We start from the raw sequence: 22,428 nt of genomic DNA, 5'->3' as shown, positions 1-22,428 counted from the left end.
AAGGGAATTGGCGTAGATAATGGTGGTAGATAGAGCGGCGAATAAAATACCTAGCATCGTTTATCCCAGCTTTTTTTCCCGTCCTTCCTTTACATAATACCAAAGGATGTTTTGATATTCATCTTCAAGTGAAGATCTGAGGTCGGATTTACTCGAACTACTCATTCCTTCAACTTTCTAGCCTTATGCTTGTATTATAATTATCATTATAGTAGAGTGTCTAGGAAGAATTGGTAGAGTGCAGGGGAATTAATTTGGGATATTGCTTCTTATCTTGATCAAATCATTTCAAATTCCGGTGAGGTAAACTTTAGTTGAAATCTTTCAGTTTAGATGCATTAAGAGACATTTGGTGTAATATCCCTTTTCTCTAACTTTGTGACAGTATGCCTATTTTGAAATACTCGTTACTGAAGTTTATTTTGATGGAAACCAGAGAGAAGTGTGCACCATAAATAACCGGTTTATTTTTGGACGTCTTGCGTAGTGAGTTACCGTACATTCGAGTTCCACTTCCCATTTTATCTTTCCTTGGTCTATAAAGCTTACAAGCGAAGTATTATAGTCAATTTAATCGATTGGTTCCTCCCCATAAAAAAAATGTATATGGCATTGTGCCTATGTTGTAGATCAATATTATGTGTGTATGGTAATGGAAAGCTTAATCAATTTTATTTAGACACGTGTGTTAACGATCCAAGCCGGATTCCCTTTGTAATAATTTACCCATCATGAATCTACTATGAATAGCACAAATGCCAGTTAATCACTAATGCCAATTTAATTAATTCCATCTTCAAACGGAATACGTTGCCTTATGCTTAAATCATAATCATAGAAACAGGCAGGACTCGGGAAGATTCCACGTTTTATAAACGCTATTTTTTCCCTGTTGATGCATTAATAGATAGACGTTCGTAACAATGCTTCATTATGCTAAACATTTCAGCTATATCTCACACTACGTTAAAATTTAACGCTGCTTAAGGCGTAACTCTTAAACGGATATTAATATGAATTGTTTTCAATATATTCTTGCAGCTAAACTTGTTTAAGGCGTTACAAATAAGCCCCTGTCGTTGACTTTGAGCATATTACGTGACAAGAAGAATAACATCATAACGTATAGCCTCTTCCGTGCGTTCAAATAGCACTGGCATTGACTCTCACCTTTTCTCTGTAATCGATAAAATAATATGTCTTCTATAAAAATATCTACTCTCTTCCGACGTTCTAAACTAATATGCATAAACACGACAATATACACGTATGTTAATGACTTAATTATTTATGTATTGTTTGTGTATGTTACTTTTTAAATATTGTTGTACTTATGCTGTATAAAACATAACTTGTAGAACTATAAACAAATCTTTATTAGAGTTTACAGGATAACAAATATTTGGTGTATTTACAAGAGTAATCACTTTTATTGAACTTAAATTAACCGAGCCGAAACTGTTTTCACTGATGTGTGACATCTATAACTAGCCGAAAAATATATGCGGTGATATTTCTGTTTTGTTACTCTTAAAGTTTATTACTACAAAACATTACTTAAATTCAACATGTACATTATGCTAAAGATTGGAAATTAACTTTATTTATGATATGAAGTGCAGACGCATCTGCATGTTTTGTTTGTTAATAAATAATGAAATAGATATATACACAAAAGTCCCGTTACATATGTAACCACGTGTTTAAAATACACAATTGCAAGTATAAATACGTAGAAAAGACAGGCATTCATATGTAAGCAGGGAATATCATTTTGTTTGGTGGTGTAGATATATATTTTCCCATTTTACATCATTCCAGTCATAAATAAAATCTAGGTGTGTCTGGGCGCGCGCGCGTGTGTGTATACATAGAGAGAGAGAGGGAGATGGGGAGAGAGAGAGAGAGAGAGAGAGAGAGAGAGAGAGAGAAATGCCAACGTATCAGATGTCAACACTTTTGTGTACACGTCGTCCATGTGTAATATATGGGTGCGCCGTATCATGCTGATGCGACGCACCCATATATGCATAAGCGGGTACAACCCACCCATGAAAATATTAAAAAAAAAACGAAAGAAACGGCAATACTAGTATGGGTATCTTTTTAATTACAGAAATTTTATTTTAGAAATATAATTAGTAATAGAAGAGAATATAGTGTGTCGACTTCCATGATTTTTGTTTCTCTACTTTTCGTTTCCATCATTCTCTCAGTCCTTTCAAACATTTCTCGTCTACTACGTTCTTGCTGATTTTGTCCATTGTCTTATTTTCTGGCTGACATTACTGCTCTCAGCAAATTTCTTCTGCGTTATTAATGCCACAAGATATTGATGGCATTATACGGATATGTTTTTTTTTTGCAACCACACACTTGATGTATACAAACGCACATAAGAACATACAAATATTTAATAAGCACAAACGCCTATTGTTGTGAATTTCTAATACATCAACTAACAGAAAAACAAAAGTGCTTTATAGTTCTTTAGATTTATGCCTTGTAATCTACAGAAGGAATAGCTATGAAGAAATAAAACATGAGTTTAAAAGTGCACATGTGGACACATTAGGAAAATTCATAGTAAAGAAATCATAACAGAATTATGGAAACAAATGTAACAAGAAACTTGATAGAATTCCGTAACATATCCTATATACACATAAATACCTAAAGTAAAAAATGAAATGATATTATTGTTTATCTAACATTAAACTTATGTTATGAAATAGAATCATGCTATAGATTACGAAATAAAACATCTTTGGACGTAATGGAATCACAATATCACAAAAGGAATACTGCACACTATACTTTGGAAAACAAATCCACTCTTTCACATATATATTTCATACAGCACTGTTTTTTTTGTAATCTCTGCACCAGAATAACAGCTCATTCCGTGACCGACATCTGGGGATCACCACTAGATTTCTGAAATATATTTGAAGATCAAAAGATAAAAAGAAAATATCAGTAATATAAGCAATAACATTAAGCACCGAGAAAATATTGTCGAGAAAATATCCTTGTATTATTGACTAACTTAACTTACATCAATCGTACACGGAACGAACGATGTTATTTCAGTTCTTCGTTGCCACTTCAAATTGTGCCCCTTGAAGTTCAAATCAGATTCTTCTAATACATAATGTAATGCAACTGACATCAAAGACCTCCGCACTACCACGCGGCTAACTAAACTGTAATCGTGTATTTTTCTCTATCATGACATGAAATGACGATGTAAACAAAACTTTACTTCTGTTGACATATAATACTGATTATCATGCATGATTATAATCATTTAACTCTACAGCACCAAATATATGCTAATCTTGATACGAACGGGATTCCTGTTCTCAAAGGATCGACTAAGTTTCCCAGTGGTATAGGTAATGGACAGATACTTTCCATAAAATGTTTAATAAATACTAAAGTCATATCCCAAATCGATGGCAACATATGTTTACAATAACCTAAGAAGACACTTGTTTAGAAGTTTCTACATTTGGTTTCTCTGTAGTAAAGTACGCGTGTCAATTTTATTACAGACGTTTTTTTTTAAAGGTGAGATTGATGCTGTTAACATTCTTTTTTAAATGTTGAAAATTGTACGAGTCCTCGAGATAAGACATTCCAGAGAAATACTGCTGGACGTATATCTTAGTGTGTGATACCTTTCGTTGGACGAGATACCGCAGATGTGTGTAGAAAAGATAACATATTCATCACTGATTTATTGTAGAAGTGAATGAGGCAGCACTGAAATTCATATGCTATTGTAGTGTCTGTAGAAAAAAAGATGTTGTGACTAATTATGTTAATTATTGAGGTTCCTTTGTTTTAGATTTTTAGATTTAGATGAAGAGGCATGTTTGTGTAACATTAGTACTATCATTAACTTTAGGTATCTCACTGGAGCATTGCATTTGTTTATATCCCTGTATTTAAATCACAGTGCAACAGAAAGGCCTGGTGAGTACTTAGTTGAAGCAAGATAAAAAATAGTGTATCATCAAAAATGTATCATCAGAATTAAAAACAGAAAGAATCACTAACCAATATCAAATTAATACAATATTCAAACAGATCATTAAACTAATGAAAAATTCCTTGAAGTTCAAGTAGTCATAGGATTAATGAGCAATTCATTACTACATTAGAATTTTACATCTGTGTTGGATCCAACAAACACTGGTACTATAAAATAAGTCTGTGCGTATATGTTGTGAAAAAAGCTCAAGCGAGAAAACTGTAAATCTAAACACGCCAGTCAATATACGGAGTTTAACAATAACAATATCCTGAAAACACAAATGGAAAGGTATACAAAATATTACACAAAATAATTGATCATACGCACACAAAAAAGACCTTCATAATTTATCTCAACCTAACACAAACATAACAGTAACCACTGCACACGTAACTCATAAACCTCCTTAAAAGGAAGGAAACTCAAAAGAGACGCCCTCGCGAAACAATAAAAGAGCCCTCTAAATGCAATGAAAATAGTACAAAGTCAATCATTCTAGAAACCAGCAAGTTCTTCCAGCAGAACTAATATTCGCAAGAGTATGAAAATCATAGATGTTCCCCTGGAAACAAAGAACCAGATACAGATCCTCATAAAAATCATAAATACGGCAAAACAACTAACAGCACAAGGAAGAGAAGATTCACAGCACAGGAACCATACACAATACTGAAGTTTAACAAGTACAACAGAAATATTATATGGGAAAATATTTTTAAAAATCAATATGTATAGATCAAGACAAAACCATGCTCAAGTTAGACATAAATACATTTGTTTACGAAAGAAGAAATGTAACAGAATCCTGCAGGAATTGAAGTCTGTGGAAGTCAAACGGCCGTATACAGACAAACTAAATGACCTAATCTATTACCTAGAGTGGTAGTATCAACGGTAGACGGGATTGTTCATAATAGATTTAAATCCACCGCATTCCATTTTCACGAAGATTGACAAGAAAATATACAGCATAATACTGACAGTAGCGGAAATGTCTATTAGATTGAAAAGCAAAATTTATTAAATAGTCGCAATAAGAATTACAAAATATCGCAATTTAAAGTGCTTCAGCAAATAATATCAGCAAACGCACATGAAATGAGACGCTGCGAATCACATAAACTCTATTTTCCAGGACAGCAAAATAGGAGATTTTTTTTAAAATTACAATTACTTTAAGAAAATAGATTAATAATATGAAAGCCTCAATAACAACAGGAGTTGATGAATAGAAGTATATGATCTGAAATAATAAAATTCAGTGCAATAATAAAAATTCTCGTTGTTTCAGGACAATAAAAAAAGGTTAAAATATACAATAGGGATACGAATCTGATTAAATACATCCAGCACAAAACATCGCAAAGTTTTAAAAGCTGCATTAACTGCCATAACCTTAGATTGAACAAATAACCCAATTTTTAGAGGAAGCATCAAAGCACTATTCATTAATTTATGCTGGCAGCAATCAACGAATAAACCGATCAACACTACAAAAGAATCGCTGCTGATGCTCGGGGAAATTGTTGTTCCTGGAAGCAACAATGCAGGTGATATAGAAATGTACAAACCTAAATATTTTTGTTACTAAACAAAATTTCCCTAATATTGTCAATCTAAATCAGATTGGATGTCAATGTCGATAGCAATCTCATTTTCATAGAGGAACAGAAAGGGTACCGGAAAAGAGATGCATATACATAAGAAGGAGCTACTAGTGACGCGGGCAATCAAGATAACCATTATTATGGCAAACAGAATTTATCAAAAATAATTTAATGGTATAGGAAAGTTTTCGATACTTGAGAGTCTACCTATATATAATGCAAGAAAATGTATCAAGCATGTAATTTTATTTTGAAAACATTATTTGTGTGCGTGCGTGTGTGTGTGGGGGGGGGGGGGGGGGTGCGTGTGTGTGTGTGCTTGTGTCTGTGCATGTATATATAACTACAACCAAAGATAATGTGAGTAACTGCCTTATGAATATAAGATGAATATTACAACTCGTACTAAGCAAACCCAACAACTGTTGTAAATTTTAGAGACAGATTCGAAACCTCATCCACTCTGAAACATATATTGTTTACAAGGAATAATGTCCAACAAGGAAATCTACCAACATTTGATTACAAATTCCTCCATTACCTAGGATTGAGTATGGGATTAGGAAATTTGCCAAAGCTGTTATAAAAATGAGTAAATTACCATAATTGAGAACATTATATTATATCTAGTCTCTGAGAACAGAAAATTAGAACAGAGCCAGGAACACATAAGCTTAATAGGTGAGACTGATGAGATTAATCACACAAAAATAAAAGACAACGATATTAAACATTTTTTTTCAGAAACTTCAGACAAATTTCAAAAACTGAAAATCAATATTAACAGTTTTATCAAAGCGGCGAGCAAAATCGTTAGCATGGCGTTCAAAATGCTTTGCAACATTTCGTCCATCGTTACGTTGTGAGTTCAAATTACACCAAGGTTGACTTTGCCTTTCATATTTTAAGAGTCGAAATTACTGTTCCTCTGCGAAAATTTGAAACCAATATTAACAGTATGATAATAGGTAAAAAATATGCAAACCATCTCTGTTATAAACTACTTTTTCAGCAATTAAATTGGAGATCGTAGAGGAAAGCATAAGATACTCCAAAATACAATTTATAATCATAGCACTAAGCTGACACTAATGGGATACATTAGCTTTACACTCATAAATTAAGGGACTGGAGGAAAATAAAATCAACTACTGCGACTCAACGACTGTACCAATAAATATTATTTATTAGTCAACAAAAGAAAGTGACTAGTGTAGCATGAAGAAAACAACCAACTTTTCCCTATATACAGTGAGACCAACTAAAGATTAGAAGCTAACAATATTGAAGAAAAAATGTGAAGAATGTAATAATATGTATGTAAACAAAGAAATACAAATGAACAAAAATTTTACAAGGACAAAATCCTCCAGTACACGATACCGTGGGAGCAAGTAAATATGTAAACCAGTAATTGCTCAGAAATACTGATATAAAGACAAAAATGGATATGTAATTTTGGTTGTACAGGATAAATATGTGACTAGAAAACAGTTATTTATAGAGACAAAATACGAGACAACTGAACGTAAAATTTCTGGCAAATCCAAAGACATCTACAAACGTAAGCAAAGACCAATACATCAAGTTAGCAATACTCCAAAACTTTGAATTAAAGTGAAGGCACTTGAATATGTAAGTTCCAAATAAGATACATTTCTCTGTGAACCGACAGACATATTATCTGGAGGAAAATTCGGAAACTATAGAAGCACAGTCGTTTGAAATGGATAAAACGCACTTGTATGCGAAATAAAGGACAAAAATAAAGAGCAGCGTTAATAATAATAATAATAATAATAATAATAATAATAATAATAATAATAATAATAATAATAATAATAATAATAATCAACTGCACAACTAGGTATCAGGACAACACGGAAAATGACTAAGCATGTCGATAGACCTCCTAAGTGGAAAGTAGCAATACAATAAGAGATGGAATCTCTGCGGGCGGATGTTTCAGTTCTCGATGAACTTTCTAGAGGAGTAAATGTTAAGGCAAAACAAGGTAGAAAATTCAAGCAAAAATATAAAATCAAAGAGTTTATAAACCTCACTGCAACCAAGGTTGATTTGAAACAGCGAATACAATTGAAAACCCTGCGGCTTAGAAGGTATGACAAAAGAATCACATTTTATCGAAAAAATAGGATATTCGAGACGGATGCAAAGAAATTCTAGATGGAATTTGGCAAAACTAAGCTAAGTAGCAACATAAGACTGAGGAAATGAAAGAGTTCTGGAAGAAGTTATGGAGCAAGAGAAAAGAATATAATGCTAAAATGACTGGATGGAGCGTGGGTGAAGTTGAAGAACAGAAATGAAGGGCAATAGAATTAGAAGAGCTAAGGTGTGCTCATAGGAAGCCTCACATCTTCTCGCTAAATTGTCTGACAGAAGTACACAAAAATTTCGCAGCATTTCTGACTGATGTCGTCCATAAGCCAGAGCAGATACCTGCCTGGCTGACCGAAGGAGCAACATAACTTCTACTAAAAACTGAAGACACAAAAACATCCAAAGAACTACGTACCAAACAACATATGTCAACACCACCTACAAGATCCTCACATCCATATTAACAGACATAATTTTCGCTTTCCTTGAATAGAGGTATATTCTTCCACAAACTAAGAAAAGACTGTAAAAGGAATTCTTATGAGTGCAAAGATCAATTACTCATAGTTAAAATGATTGTAGAGAATTGCCGGAGCAAAAGGAAGAACCTTAGTATGGCATAGATAAACTATTGAAAAGCATTTGATAGTGTCACACATAATCGTATACTCAAGGCATTTGAAATATACAAGAGCTCTCATCGCATCTCAACAATCTTACAATGTAGCATGGCCACCTGGAACACACGCCTCCTAAACCATACTGATGGAATTAGCTACACTAACATCAACAACAAACGAGGCATCTTTCAAGGTGACTCCTTCTCCACATTACTCGTTCGTATGACACTGATGCCATTCTCAAACGAAATAAGTAACACCATGCATTGGTTCAAAGTTTGCAATAGACAATAAACCATCTGTTTTATACGAATGACATGAAGCTGTTCGCTAGAAATGACGAAGTGCTATTAGGCTAGCTAACAATAGTAAAAGAATTCAGTAAAGACATCGAGATGGACGTTGGCCTTGGTAAGCGTGCTAAAGCAACTTTTGTAACAGACAAGCTCAGGCAAACAGCTTCCATTAAATTAGATACCGACACTACCATCAATGAGTTTAAATCGCAAGAAAATTATAAACACCTAGGGATAAATGAGGGAGATGGTATACAACGTGCTACTATGTAGGAAAAAATAACAAAGGAGTATTATAGGAGAATAAGTCTCACATTAAAAACTGAACTCCTTACAAACTGCATCGAAGCCATTAACAACCTAACACTTCCAGGAATCCAATATAGTTTTAACATCTTACAGAGATCCAACGCTTGGACAGGGAGACAAGAAAATTACTAACTTCTAAGAGCATGCACCACACAAAAGCAGATGTTGATCGTCTGTACCCTCCTAGAAGTAATAGGGGAAGAGGAATGATGCAGGTAGAACTGCGTTATAAGACCTCCACAATAGCTATTAACAGGTACTCCCTTAGTACAAAGGACTGGAGGCTACGACATGTGAACAAACACGAAAGCATAAAAGGGTCACATTCTATTGTCAAAGAAGTTTGCAAATTCGCAAGGGAAACCCGAAAGAGTTGAAAACCAGAAACCACTGCCACAAACCAAGCGAAATGGATCAAGCAGACTACAAAAAAGAACGGACAGAAACAAATTGAGGAGTAGTGGAGCCAGAAGCCTTAGCATGAACAGTATTTACTTGGAAATCGAAATGCTGATGTAGATCAAGCAACAACATCAGTCGCTGAGAATTTTAGCACTGAAAGCAGAGACTGAAGGTAACATATTTGTGGCACAAGATCAAAGCTTGCTCACCAAAAACTATACGCCTCACGTTCTTTAAAATGGTTCTGAGCCTAAATGCAGATACTGCGACACGTTTGACGAAACAATAGACAATCTCGTTTGGGGATGTCCTGTTCTGATCCAAACGGATACAAAAATCGCCACGATAGTGGAGGAGGACAGTGTTTACATTGGAAAATATGTAAACACTACAAAATCGGCACTCCTGCTTAATGGTATGAACATCAGCCTGAGCCAGTTGTTGAAAGTAAAAATGTCACTATTCTCTGGGATTTTCCAGTCAACACTGACAGAATGATCCAGGCTAATCGATCAGACATGATTATTAAAAACGGAAAGAAATTATTGTATACTATTAAACGTAAGTTTTCCCAGCGATAAAATATATATTTGTAAAGTAATTTGAGAAACTGAGTAAATACAAGAGCCTGGAACTTGAAATAAAAAAGATGTGGCACCATAAAACGAGAAGTGTACCTGTTATTTTAGGTTCCCTAGTTATGATTTAAAAAATGGGGTGTCAGAAACATCTAGTGAAAATTCCAGGAGAACCATGTCTCAGAGAAATCCAAAAGATTGTAATGACAAGTACTGTCTACACCCTTAAAAAAAACTAGCCATTTCAATGTTTGTGTGGTATTACATGAAGATATTTCGCTACTCCTCCTCCCCAAGCTTTCGGTCATAGTGCAACATCTCTTATCCTTCACTCGTTCCAGGACGCTGAGTGTGTGCATATCAAAAGTAAATAATAATAATAATAATAATAATAATAATAATAATAATAATAATAATAATAGTGATGTACATAGAACAAATAAGGACTGCAATAAGGGTGGAACTCTTGCAGAAAACAGCACTGATTGTAACCGCTCGAATACTCGAGATGGAGCTCAAAAAATAAGGAGTGCTATCTTAGTCCACAGATAGTGAATAGGAGGCACCGTATTACATCTCAAGCGTTAGACTCTGTGCAAAGATAATAAATAGCAAAAGTCATAATCCTTTCTACTATAGGCACAAGGCCTGAAATTCGGGGGAGGGGCTAGGCGATTACATCCACCCCAGTGTTTCACTGGTACTTTATTTATTGACCCCGAAAGGATGAAAGGCATTGAATAATAGGAACAACAATAATGATAATAAAGATACTACAGCTACTACTACTACTACTACTACTACTACTAATAATAATAATAATAATGATAATTAAGGCTAATAGGCTGGATATAGTTTTTAGAGATAACCATGAAAAATATGCTTTGCAATCGATGTATCAATACCAACAGATGACAATGTTTCTTTGAAAAAAAAGGAGAAACTTTCAAAATACAAAGATCTGGAAATAGAGGTAACTCGAATATGGAGTCTAAAAGCAGAAACAATTCCCATCCTAGTAGGCATGATAAAAAACATTCAGAAAAATACATAACAAAAACGCCAGGATTTACAAGTATAGGTAACATACACAAAATAGCACAACTAGGCACCGCAAACATCCTACGTAAAACACTTTTAAGACAGTGAAAATAAGAGAACCACAGCACATACCCAAGGCACACAGAGCTGCCATCGGTACTGCAGTAAATGTACGTGATAAAAATAGGAGTACTGAATAATAAAAAAAAGAAAAGAATAATAATAATAATAATAATAATAATAATAATAATAATAATAATAATAATAATAATAATAATAATAATGTTATCTTTGTTACTTAAAGGGTAACAAGATAAATGCACAACTAGAACATATTGAAATGTAAAAAGAAAAATAATTGCAACAACCACCGTGGATCATTGTTTCATCTCATCTCATTTAGCTACGATGTTGTATGAAAAGAAGTGCATCTATATAACCCTCTTACCAATGCTCGGAATATCATAAGACAGCATCTGTGATATGGGTTTTTTAATAGTTATGTCCACACTACGAAATCTTTTGTCACAGCTGACGATCTTTTGTTTGACAGCGTCAGCTAACATTGCACCAACCTCTTCATTAAATGATTACAATCATTGGACATTACATCTTTGAGTAGATTTGACCGAACTATGAGATATTTCGGGCAAAGAATGGGTTTGTCATTTCATAAATTTCATAACGACTTGGTAATGCTCCATTCTCTCTATGTTGCAATCCTAAACCAATTTGAAAATTCTTCATATTTTTCGTTATAAAACCACGAAGAAGAGATTGCTTAGATGGTCCTCGATAACACCATGATGTTTGATAACTCTCACCACAGACCTTTCCAAGTGAATGATTAATCTCTATCTATCTATCTATATATCTATCTATTTATTTATCTATCCGTCCGGAAAGCGCACGCGTGCACGCGCGCGAGTGCGAAGATTGCAGGGTGAGAGAGAGAGAAAAACTATTTAAATATAGATAACTGTAAATGAAGTTAACTAGAATTTGGTGATTATAAGTAGAAACAATGCCAATAATAACATGCTTAATGAAACACCATTGAATAGAAACAAATCATTGATTGCACGCATATCATACAGCAAAACCCAGTTGTGCAAGGGAAGTTTACAGAAACAAAGCGGTTGCTGTAAGAATTAAAATTAAAAAGACAATGTGACATATATCATGAACATGGGTTTGGAACATTAGTTTCATTCTTTTCTCACAACAACAGATATAACGTTGAAGACGATCATCCGGTGAAATATTACTGCGATGAAATTCACATTCTGTTCACAATACGAATTTGAAAACGAAGTTAAAAATTATAAACAATAGAGACCGATGGAAACGGTATTCGTCAACATAAATTGTTGATTTTTTTCTTTTTCTTTTTTTAGTGTGAACTGCGCCGTAACAAAAATAGCATTTTTAATTTCGAACAAATATCTGTATCGGAGTGCGAAGCAGTAAAATTTTAAGAAGGATATATATAAAAAAAAAACAACTTATGTTTCTGTTAATTTATTATTAGATATTTATCATTATAAATCTGTTGGTCGATTATCTCATCTTCTCTCTCACATCTTCTCCGTCTCTCAGTTTGTTTATGACGTGAAGGATAAGTAAGCTGAAGACACGCAGCATTATTCTCTCCCGAAATTCAGAAAAGTTCAAAAGGGAAGGATGCAGCATTTTCTGATAAAGTAATGAAATCTCAAAGACACCTCGATGTTTCGTTGATGACGGATTGAAAATTAAGATGTAAAACAATTCCATTTCTACCATTACTATCCCTACGGTGAGAATAATGGTTCATACATATATATATATATATATATATATATATATAAAAAGAAAAATAATTTGGTCTTAATTCTCATCTTAAAATTTTGAACAAAATTAGTGTTTAACTGGTTAAATTACATCAGAAAAAAATCATATGTGTGACAAAGAGAAATCTTTTCTTATCGGAAAATATTTTAAATCATAATTCTATTTGAGTATGTTATATTGATTTCAAAGTTTGGCACAAAGCCAGATATTTCGATAAGCCGATTACATTAACCCCAATGCTCAACTTGTGCTTATTTGATCGACCTTTAAAGGATGAAAGGCAAATCTTCCTCAGTGGAATTTGAACTAAAGACAGACGAAATCCCCCAGCGTGCCTACGGTTCTGCCAGCTCCCTACATTTTTCAATATGTTATACTAGAGGAAAAACAAATTCGTATATTTGAATGTTAAATAGAGGATTAATATTATGAATTCATATACAATTATTAAATAGTTCAAAGTAACAAAAAATGTTTTGCTAAATTAAAAGCTGCAGTCATGGTCTTTTATTCTACAGCAGTGCAATTGAAGCTCAGCGTTTGGATACTATAACAATATATAGCCAATATATACTCAGATCAACTAACAGAGAAGGAATCATAACAACGAGTAGTTCAATGAAACTGATAAAGATTTGGTGATATTGTTTCTGCTGAAAATAAGGTGAAAATTGAGTAGATAATATGAATAATTCATAGGTAAATCTTCTGAAGACGCAATTGAATTTTTTACCTGACGTGCTAGTAATATCAGTCAAATATGAATCAAATGTTGTTTCAGCATTCAAAATTATTCTGTTGAAAAATTATACAACGTTACTACTATTCATTTGAGTTAGAAAAATAAACATGCTTTGGGTTACTTAAGTAATACGATATGAATTTAATACGATATGAATTTGATTTCATTGTTTTACTGAGTGTGAATGGAGGCTATGGTCAGAGTTCGATCGCAGCATCAATCCACGTACAGCATTAGAGGAATTATACGCCCGAGCAGGGTTGGCATGGCTCTAAACATATAAAAAAAAACATATAAGAAGCGGTGTTTCATCTGCAAATACCTAAGCAGTCGATAATGTCCGATTAGCGAAATTTATAGGGAGTATTCGTGTTTAATTTTACACATGACATTCGTTTAGGTCTTAAATTGCCCTAAGTATCGCACTGTAAAGAAATATCAATATTTAAGATTTGAAACTTCTAAAATCAAAATATAATGCTTCCAGGCAGATAATACGTTAGTTTTCTATTTAAATGACTCGAATAATTTGAAGAAGTGTGGCAACGTTACCTGCAGTAGATTAATAATGTTAGCAAGAGAATGGTTTTTCCCATCAACATAGTGCAACACAAATGGGAAATATTTCTTGATCTTAAAGATCTTCAAAACTTGATAAAGAGAATGTAAAGCAAGTGATAACACAGTAAGAAAATAAATTCAGTGTGAGCATCAGTGTTTCTTTGAAAATCAGATTATAGTTTTTACTTCATGGCATGATGTTTTAGGGAGAAAATCAATCGTGGACAGGATACCAATTGATCACATGTAATCTTCTAACTTAATTACCCACCTATCCTGGAAAGCGAGGTTAAACGAGATAATTGAGAATAACGTTCCTGCTCAGAAACCCAAGGAAATGACAGTTGCAAGTTGTACCTGATGAAACAGGCGCAAAATGTTATAGGTAACAGAATTCCATATTCTGCTGGCAAGTTGACGCCTGTTCGATTAATATCCAACTTTAAAACAACGGTAAAAGAGATTTACTGAGATAAAGAATTAATATTTAGCAAGTTGGATTTAGAAAATTAAAATACATTTAAATATATTCCTTCCTAAATGAATTAACATTAGTTATCATGACCCAGTGGGGGGGGGGGGGGTAGCCTGCGTGAGAGACTTACAAGACATAGCAGCAAAAACTTCCAAACACTGAATTGAAACCACTACAAATAATATAGTTTGGGAATAAAGTATGTTGAATTACACAATGACCGCGAGGAGGTCATGTATGGAAATATTTTGATCATTGGTAGACTCTTTCACCATTATAAGAATCACATGTTCAAGAATGCAATTACGATGATTTTCACATTACAAAATTGTTAAAGTTCAAGAGTTTAAAGTGTAATTCCCTGCGTTTAGGACATGATTGAAAAGTTTCCCTTTCACACAGGACAACAAATAAATTGGCAGAGTAGGTAAAGAGTGGGATACAATGTTATGTGAAACGTGTCCCAACAGTCATTGATCTAATTTAAAATTCTGTTCGGTTAACTTTTCTCATTTTGGAAGTCGATAAAAAAAAAATATTAGTAGTAGATGATGGAGTGTCACACATGTACAAGATGTCAAAATGAGACACTTTGCCATTAAGGTGTTAACATTTTACATTTAGACTTCAAATTCGATCTCCAGTCGCCGGTTTCATAGGGAACTAATTAACAGTAATTGGTTTCTATTCTGAGACAGTGCAATACTTCTACTGAAGTAACATCACGATCTCATATGTGAGACAGCCGGATACCGGACAAAGTGGAATAATGCTATGACAGAAAATGAAAAAGAGGGGAAATAACTTATTTTCGGGTATTTTTAAGATGTACATTTCGAGGATAATATCAAAATTTCGAATCAACATTACAAGTGAAATAGTAACTGACACTAAAAGGATAGAACTGTAAGTTCACGTGATACTTGTCGAATATTCAACACACCGAGAAATAAATAATTTAACTTACATACAAACAGCGAAGTTTTGCGGATATGTTAGGGCTCACAGCCCTTGGGAGGCATACTACGCCAGTGCTATTGACGACATTAATATTCTTTTTGAACTTTTGTAAATGAACACTTGTGGAAGTGAACTGAACATGGTGGGAATTCCGAAATGTCCGAAGAGGAAAGAATGGGTGTAACAATTAGATTAGGGTATGGGGTGGACAAGCCGAAGATAGTTGGAAGGGAGACGGGCGGGAGCAGCACCTACTGGACGTGGCACGAACATAATTCGCTCCGAGGCAAATACCTTTATAGTAGTGCTTGAAGAACTGGAGCTGTTTCTAACCTAAATGCTGTTGAGAAATAAACGTAAAGAAGTACCGCTAAAGTATAATAATCACAAACTAACTTTACTCGAGAACTTAGATAACAAATCAATTCAATACAAAGCTAACAGACAAGGTATTTTCTATTTCGTAAATGCTTGAAGGAGAAATAAATATGTACGTAACAATCAACAATAAACATCAAACTTAGGTATACAAACAAAACAAAATAACTTACTTTACGTTTGTTTTATCACTCAAGTTCTTTCTCACAACCACGTATATAAATAAATATAATTTATAAAAATATATTTATCTATATATCGTACATACGGGCGTGAAAGTAATGTATTTATATATATATATATGTATAATAGTTTTACTCCCTGGTTTGGCACTCAGTATTACTGCTATATTCGCGAAGCTTTAGAAAATTGTCCTGCGTGTTGAAGCTAGTATCTGTTTTGAAAAGTTATAATGAGAGTCCATCCAACACGGTAAGTAGACTATATGAAGGCGAGAGTCAGGCAAAACGCAAGCAGGCATGTATGCCGGTGACACAGCATAGACAAGCAGTTCTAGCTGATATCCCATGCCTGCTGGGTGTTCCAAGAACTTCCGCTATTTCTTAACACACGCACGCACACACATACACAAACAAGTACATACACATACGCACGCACGCGCACACAGAGAGTCACAAGCTAACACAAATGCATATTTAATATATATACACCAACACACACTCACACACGCATACAAACACATACACATACACAAACACACACACATGTACGTAAACGTTAAATATAAGCATTTACCTACGAATATGTAATATAGATATGTTTCGATCAAAGATTGGTCCAGGCCATGTCTAACTTAATAACACCACCTGAGAGGATTATCTAAATCCTTTTTACAATATATATAATATATATAATATATATGATAATACATATCTTCATATATATATATATATATATATATATATATATATATATATATATATACATTTACAAACACACACATGCGTACATATATATCGTTTTCCTCTGTACAAAAAATACTTGTAAATGCATGTCTACGTGCATGTAACATATGTAGATATATGTATGTTCGTATGTGTTGTGTGTGTGTGTGTGTGTGTGTTTGTTTCTGTGTGAGCGTGCGTGGGTCTATATATAAATATTTATATATCTAACTTTCATAATGCAGGCAGTGTACACACACAGGGAGGCCGGTGCACACATGCAAACACACGTACACAGAGACAGGTATGATCGACAACTTTGTGAGCGTAATACAAACCATACACTAGTTCACTAAAAAATAAACACTCGCGCATATATATATATATATATATATATATATATATATATATATATATATATATATATATATATATATATATATATATATTTATTTATTTTAGAAATATAATTGTATTTAATCACATTGTTACACCGCACTATATTGTTATATCGACACACGTTATTACCCACAAATTCATATGCGTTATTTAGTCACAATGCTTGCTGCATAATTACCATATACATATATTCTTTTGAATGTTTGGATTTGTTTTTTTTATCTCATCTTACCATTTTACTTTCGTTTAAAAATTTACAATATTACCACCATTCATTTCAGCCAGGAAAGTAAATATGTATTCAATCATCTTAATAATAGGATATGAGTTTGATTTCTTTGACTGATTAGTAACTTTTCAGACCTGACCCACGACACCAATATATATATATATATATATATATATATATATATATATATATATATATATATATATATATATATATATATATATATATATATATATATATATATATGTATGTATTTATGTATGTATGTATGTATATATGTATGTATATGTGTGTGTATATGTTTATATGCACATACATATACACATATACACAAAGTTTTATATATATGTGTGTGTGCGTATGTATATATATATAAATGCATGTATATGCGTATATATACTAATACTTGCGTTTATGTCAAGTTATCATTCAATAAAAACACTATAAAGTTAAACACAAGAATTACTCAATACTTCTTTGTAGTGTACATACTTATTAATACTTTTAGAAGAATGTGACAGGAACTCCCAAGATTCTGCCCTGCTAGCCAACGTTTTAATGCATTTAGATTTGTGTATGTGAATGTGTCTCTTCGTGTATTTTGGGTTTTGTTTAGTCTAAAATCAGTCCCGTTAAACTAAATCTGTGAATAAAAGATTGCTAACAGGAGTAAACTTTCGTTTTCTTTTATGATATGTATACAACTATATTTCTCCATTTCGTTTGTATTCTTTTAAAATATGTGCAAGCTATTTGAGGCGTATTTAACTGCTAATTTTAGCAGGTAGTTGGAAAAATTAAACTATACTTTGTCGGTTGGAAATTAGCCAGCCATTTCAACGTACTCTGAATGCACAGTCATAGTGGCTATGTATGCTATATTGTTGGTGTCGGTATTTTAAGGGTTGGCGATAGTCTTTCTTATGGGTATGCAGGTAGAACTGGCAATCGTGGTTATGTTATTTGTCGTGTCCATAGTAGTAGTGGTTATGTGCACTTGTAATAATTTAGCAATTATTAATTTACCTGCGCTGTTGGTAATTGATACAGAGGTGTCTGTATCGTGTCCGATTACACATGCAGTCAGCTGTTTTCTTATTGCTGAAATCTATACTTGTGCTTGTATCGATATACTGGAGTTGTATATATGCTTTACGATACACATATAATGTAACACTGCAGCATATACAAACGCATTCCTCTGTTCGCATATGATAATAGGTGTAATTAAATGTAACATTTCTACTGTTCGGAAGCTGGTTCAATTGATATTATACTTTCACTTGCTCAGTCAACAATTACCAAGCATTAAATCATACTATTTTTACCTTTTCAATCTCATGCAAAATCGAATATTCACGTAACTAACTCATGCTGTACCTAGCAACATATATTATCAACATAATACACAAATGTGCATACACGCTCACACACTGACACAGGCACATATACGCATATATATATATATACATATACATACATGTGTGTGTTTGTGTGTGTGTGTATGTGTGTGTGTGTGTGTGTGAAGAGCAGCTGTGTGGTAAGAACCCTGCTTCCCAACCGCACGGCTTCTGGTTAAGTCCACTGCATTGCACCTTCGGCTGGTGTTTAGTGTTATAGTCCAGGGGCCGACCAAAGTCTTGTTAGCAAATCCAGATTTAGTGGAGGGAAAGTGAATGAAGCCTGTCGCAAATGTGTATGTGTAAGCACATACACACACACACAAGCACTCAAAAACGCACACACACATATGTATATACACGCGCAAAAGCAAAGTTACAAATACACACGTTTCCCCACCTTTATAAGTCATACATGAATTGAAGTTGAACTCCGCAAGAGACGCAAATATTTTTTTGAAGCATGCTTCTTTTTTTAAAAACGACAAGACAAATAGAAAGGTGCCTGCAGTTACTTATCCAGAACTTCATGTGATAACATCGCAAAAACTTAGAAGCATATTTTGTACAATAAGTAAAAGAGGCCTAAGTGCAGCTACTAAAATTACAGGACACTTCTCTAATTTCACATGCATTCCGCTTCATTGCTGACAATATAGAACTTAGTTGAGCAAAAAAGGAGAGCTTAAATGGAAAAGAGGAGCTACGGGAAATAACTAAGAGGAATATGGCTCCACTCTTTGGAGAGTAGGCAAGAAATATATTGTTGAATACATATACGAGTACGAACGTGGAACTTTATACATACTTAAAGACTATATGTATGTATCTATGTATGTATCACTTTCTCTGTGTGTATATAGATAAGGTAATCCCAGATGCTTTACTTGAAAACTTTATCGAAATCTGCAATTCTCCTAAATGACCATACTATGATACACTCTATTTCCCACAAAACTTATCTCGATTAATGTAGCCATTCTCTGACATGTTTCATTTGAAAGACCAATGGCTCTATTATAATTTGCCCTAACATTGAAAGAGATATATGTGAAGAGGTTGCCAGTGTTGAAATCTTGAGTTCGTATATTTTCCGACATTACGTCAACAATCAAAATTGAACAGTGGAAATGATTTCAGATTTAATTTTAAGAGTTGTTACTCAGTGTCGTGACATATTTCATAGTGTGCATCTGTATATGATCAAATTGATGAAGCCAGCAGAGGAACATTGTGTCGAAATGATCGCAGGACAACTTGTGATGAAATTTTTTATCAAGAAAAAAAAAAAGCGGTCCAGGAATTGAAACTACGACCTTACGTCGTGAGTGCATCACTCCAGTCACTAGGCAATGCACCGTCTTATATACAGCCACATTCCCACCGAAACACACAAAATTCAATATTTGTATAAATATATATATGTGTGTGTGTGTGTGTGTGTGTGTGTGTGTGTGTGTGTGTGTGTGTGTGTGTGCTTTTATGTGTTTACGAACAGATTGTGTGAACGTTTCGTTTTCAATGTTGTCTTTTAGGAAACGTTAGGGAGATAGTACCCAGTACTCAATTCAGAGCTTCTGTCGCTGCGTATAAAATCATTTCGCTTAAATAAGCTAAGCCCGTATGGTGGCGTTAAACCAACCACGGCATTAAATCTATCACTTAAGTGCAATACTTATTCAGCAGATTTGATTTCATATACATTTTATGCTTATTTTTTTGCTGTGGTTCAACCGACATAATTGTTAGATAAAGCAGCTCCGGTTATTATGCATTGGGCTAATACGTACAGCAACATAGAATAAAATATTTGCAAGTATCCAGACATAAACACGAAATAAGGATTTGCTGGATATCACTGCAAATATATGATATACGCACACTGTTAAACTGTCACTTGGATAACGTGTTCATCCCTAGCATTTGAAACACAGGAGATCTGTTAAGATTTTAAACGGGATCCCTTGGTTCAGAGCTATGGAATCAAACGTTCAGACTGACTGCATAACTGGCAAGAAGTAACAGTGATTTTTCTTGAGCCAATAGAGTCTTCATATTTACCATCATGACTTTCTCTTAATTATCCCAATGCATACACACACACACACACACACACACACACACACACACACATACACACACACACACACGCACACACACGAACACATATATATGTAGAGAGAGGGAGGAAGAGAGATGGGGACCGAAACATTGATAGATATATAGATGGATATAGATACATAAACATACATAATGTTACGGATATATATTTGTGCGTGTTATGTTTATCTAACAAGAGCGAGGCTTTGTGACAAGAAGCTTGCTTCTCTGCCACCGGGTTCCAGGATTAGTCCCACTGTGTGGAACCTTGGACAAATATCTTCTATTATAGCCTCGGGCTGCTGAAAACCTTGTAAGTGGATTTGGTAGACGGAAATTGAATGAAGTACGTCGTATAGTACATGCATATATATATATATATATATATATATATACATACAACACGTCACCAACAGTAAACAACATGAAATACGAAAACAAATGAGTTCAATACGCAAACAACAAGAGAAACAAATGGAAAACAGGACAAGTGACGCAAAGAACGACCTTTCATCAGTTGTCGTATGTCTGACTACTCCTCATTTCGAGCATTCAGCGACAATATGAGTCTTGGAAAACTTTTGTTCCCATAAATACCAAAATAAAAATCTGGATTTACTGAGGGTACGAGCTGGGAACAGAAACAGGACAGTGGAGGCATACAAAGAAATCGAAGAAAAACAAACATGGAGGGTCGTTAGACAAGAACAAGGGTAAAATAGCGAACTCTGGAGAAATATTTTCTTTGGAAAGAGACGAGATAGAAGAGAGACATAGTAGACGTCCAGTTCTTGTATATATCTATGTGCCTGTATTTGTGTCTGAGTTCCCCACCACCACCACCGCAAACATCACTTGACAACTGCTACTGGTGTGTTTACATACACGTAAATCTGCGGTTCGGCAAAAACCACCGATAGAATGTGTTCTAAGATTACAAAAATAACTGAAACAAGAGAATACACACACACGCACGCGCGCGCAGACGCAAACACACACACATACACACACACACACACACACACACATACACATACACATACACACACATACACGCACGCGCATGCACACGCAAACAAACACACCCACATACACACGCGCGCACACACACGCACTCATATATATAACGGCGGTGTCTCAGCAAGACCAAAGCTTTAAGGCTGAAACAATTTAAAGATTTAAAGTTATATATATATATATATGTGTGTGTGTGTGTTTATGCGTGCATTCTTTTACTATTTTCAGTCATTCTACTGCGGCAATGCATGGAGCACTGCATTTGGTCGAACAAATCGACCCCAGGACTTACTCTTTTGTAAGCCTAATAGATGTTCTATCGGTCTTTTTTACCAAACCGATAATTGCATTGGACGTAAACACTCCAGCATCGGTTGTCAAGTGATGGCGGGAGCACAAACATAATCACA

The 22,428-nt window shown here is 34.2% G+C and overlaps 1 protein-coding gene across 3 annotated transcripts in view; it reads right to left on the bottom strand.

Annotated features, from left to right (window-relative positions):
- LOC128247348 (uncharacterized) overlaps positions 1-22,428 on the bottom strand; it is a 157,392-nt gene that overhangs the window by 130,682 nt on the left and 4,282 nt on the right. The window contains exon 1 of one of the 3 annotated variants that reach the window (XM_052966589.2): positions 18,528-18,788. The exons of 1 other annotated variant lie outside the window; for it this stretch is intronic. In XM_052966589.2, coding sequence (XP_052822549.1) covers positions 18,528-18,712 — 185 coding nt within the window. In that variant the 5' untranslated portion in view covers positions 18,713-18,788. Of the gene's footprint in view, positions 1-2,090; positions 2,938-18,527; positions 18,789-22,428 lie in introns of those variants that run through there. One more of the 3 variants, XR_016240992.1, reaches the window with a different exon arrangement.

This window comes from Octopus bimaculoides, chromosome 3, assembly GCF_046866305.1.
Source record: "Octopus bimaculoides isolate indiv1 chromosome 3, ASM4686630v1, whole genome shotgun sequence".
Lineage (NCBI taxonomy): Eukaryota > Metazoa > Mollusca > Cephalopoda > Octopoda > Octopodidae > Octopus > Octopus bimaculoides.
This window is presented reverse-complemented; position numbering and strand designations above follow the sequence as displayed.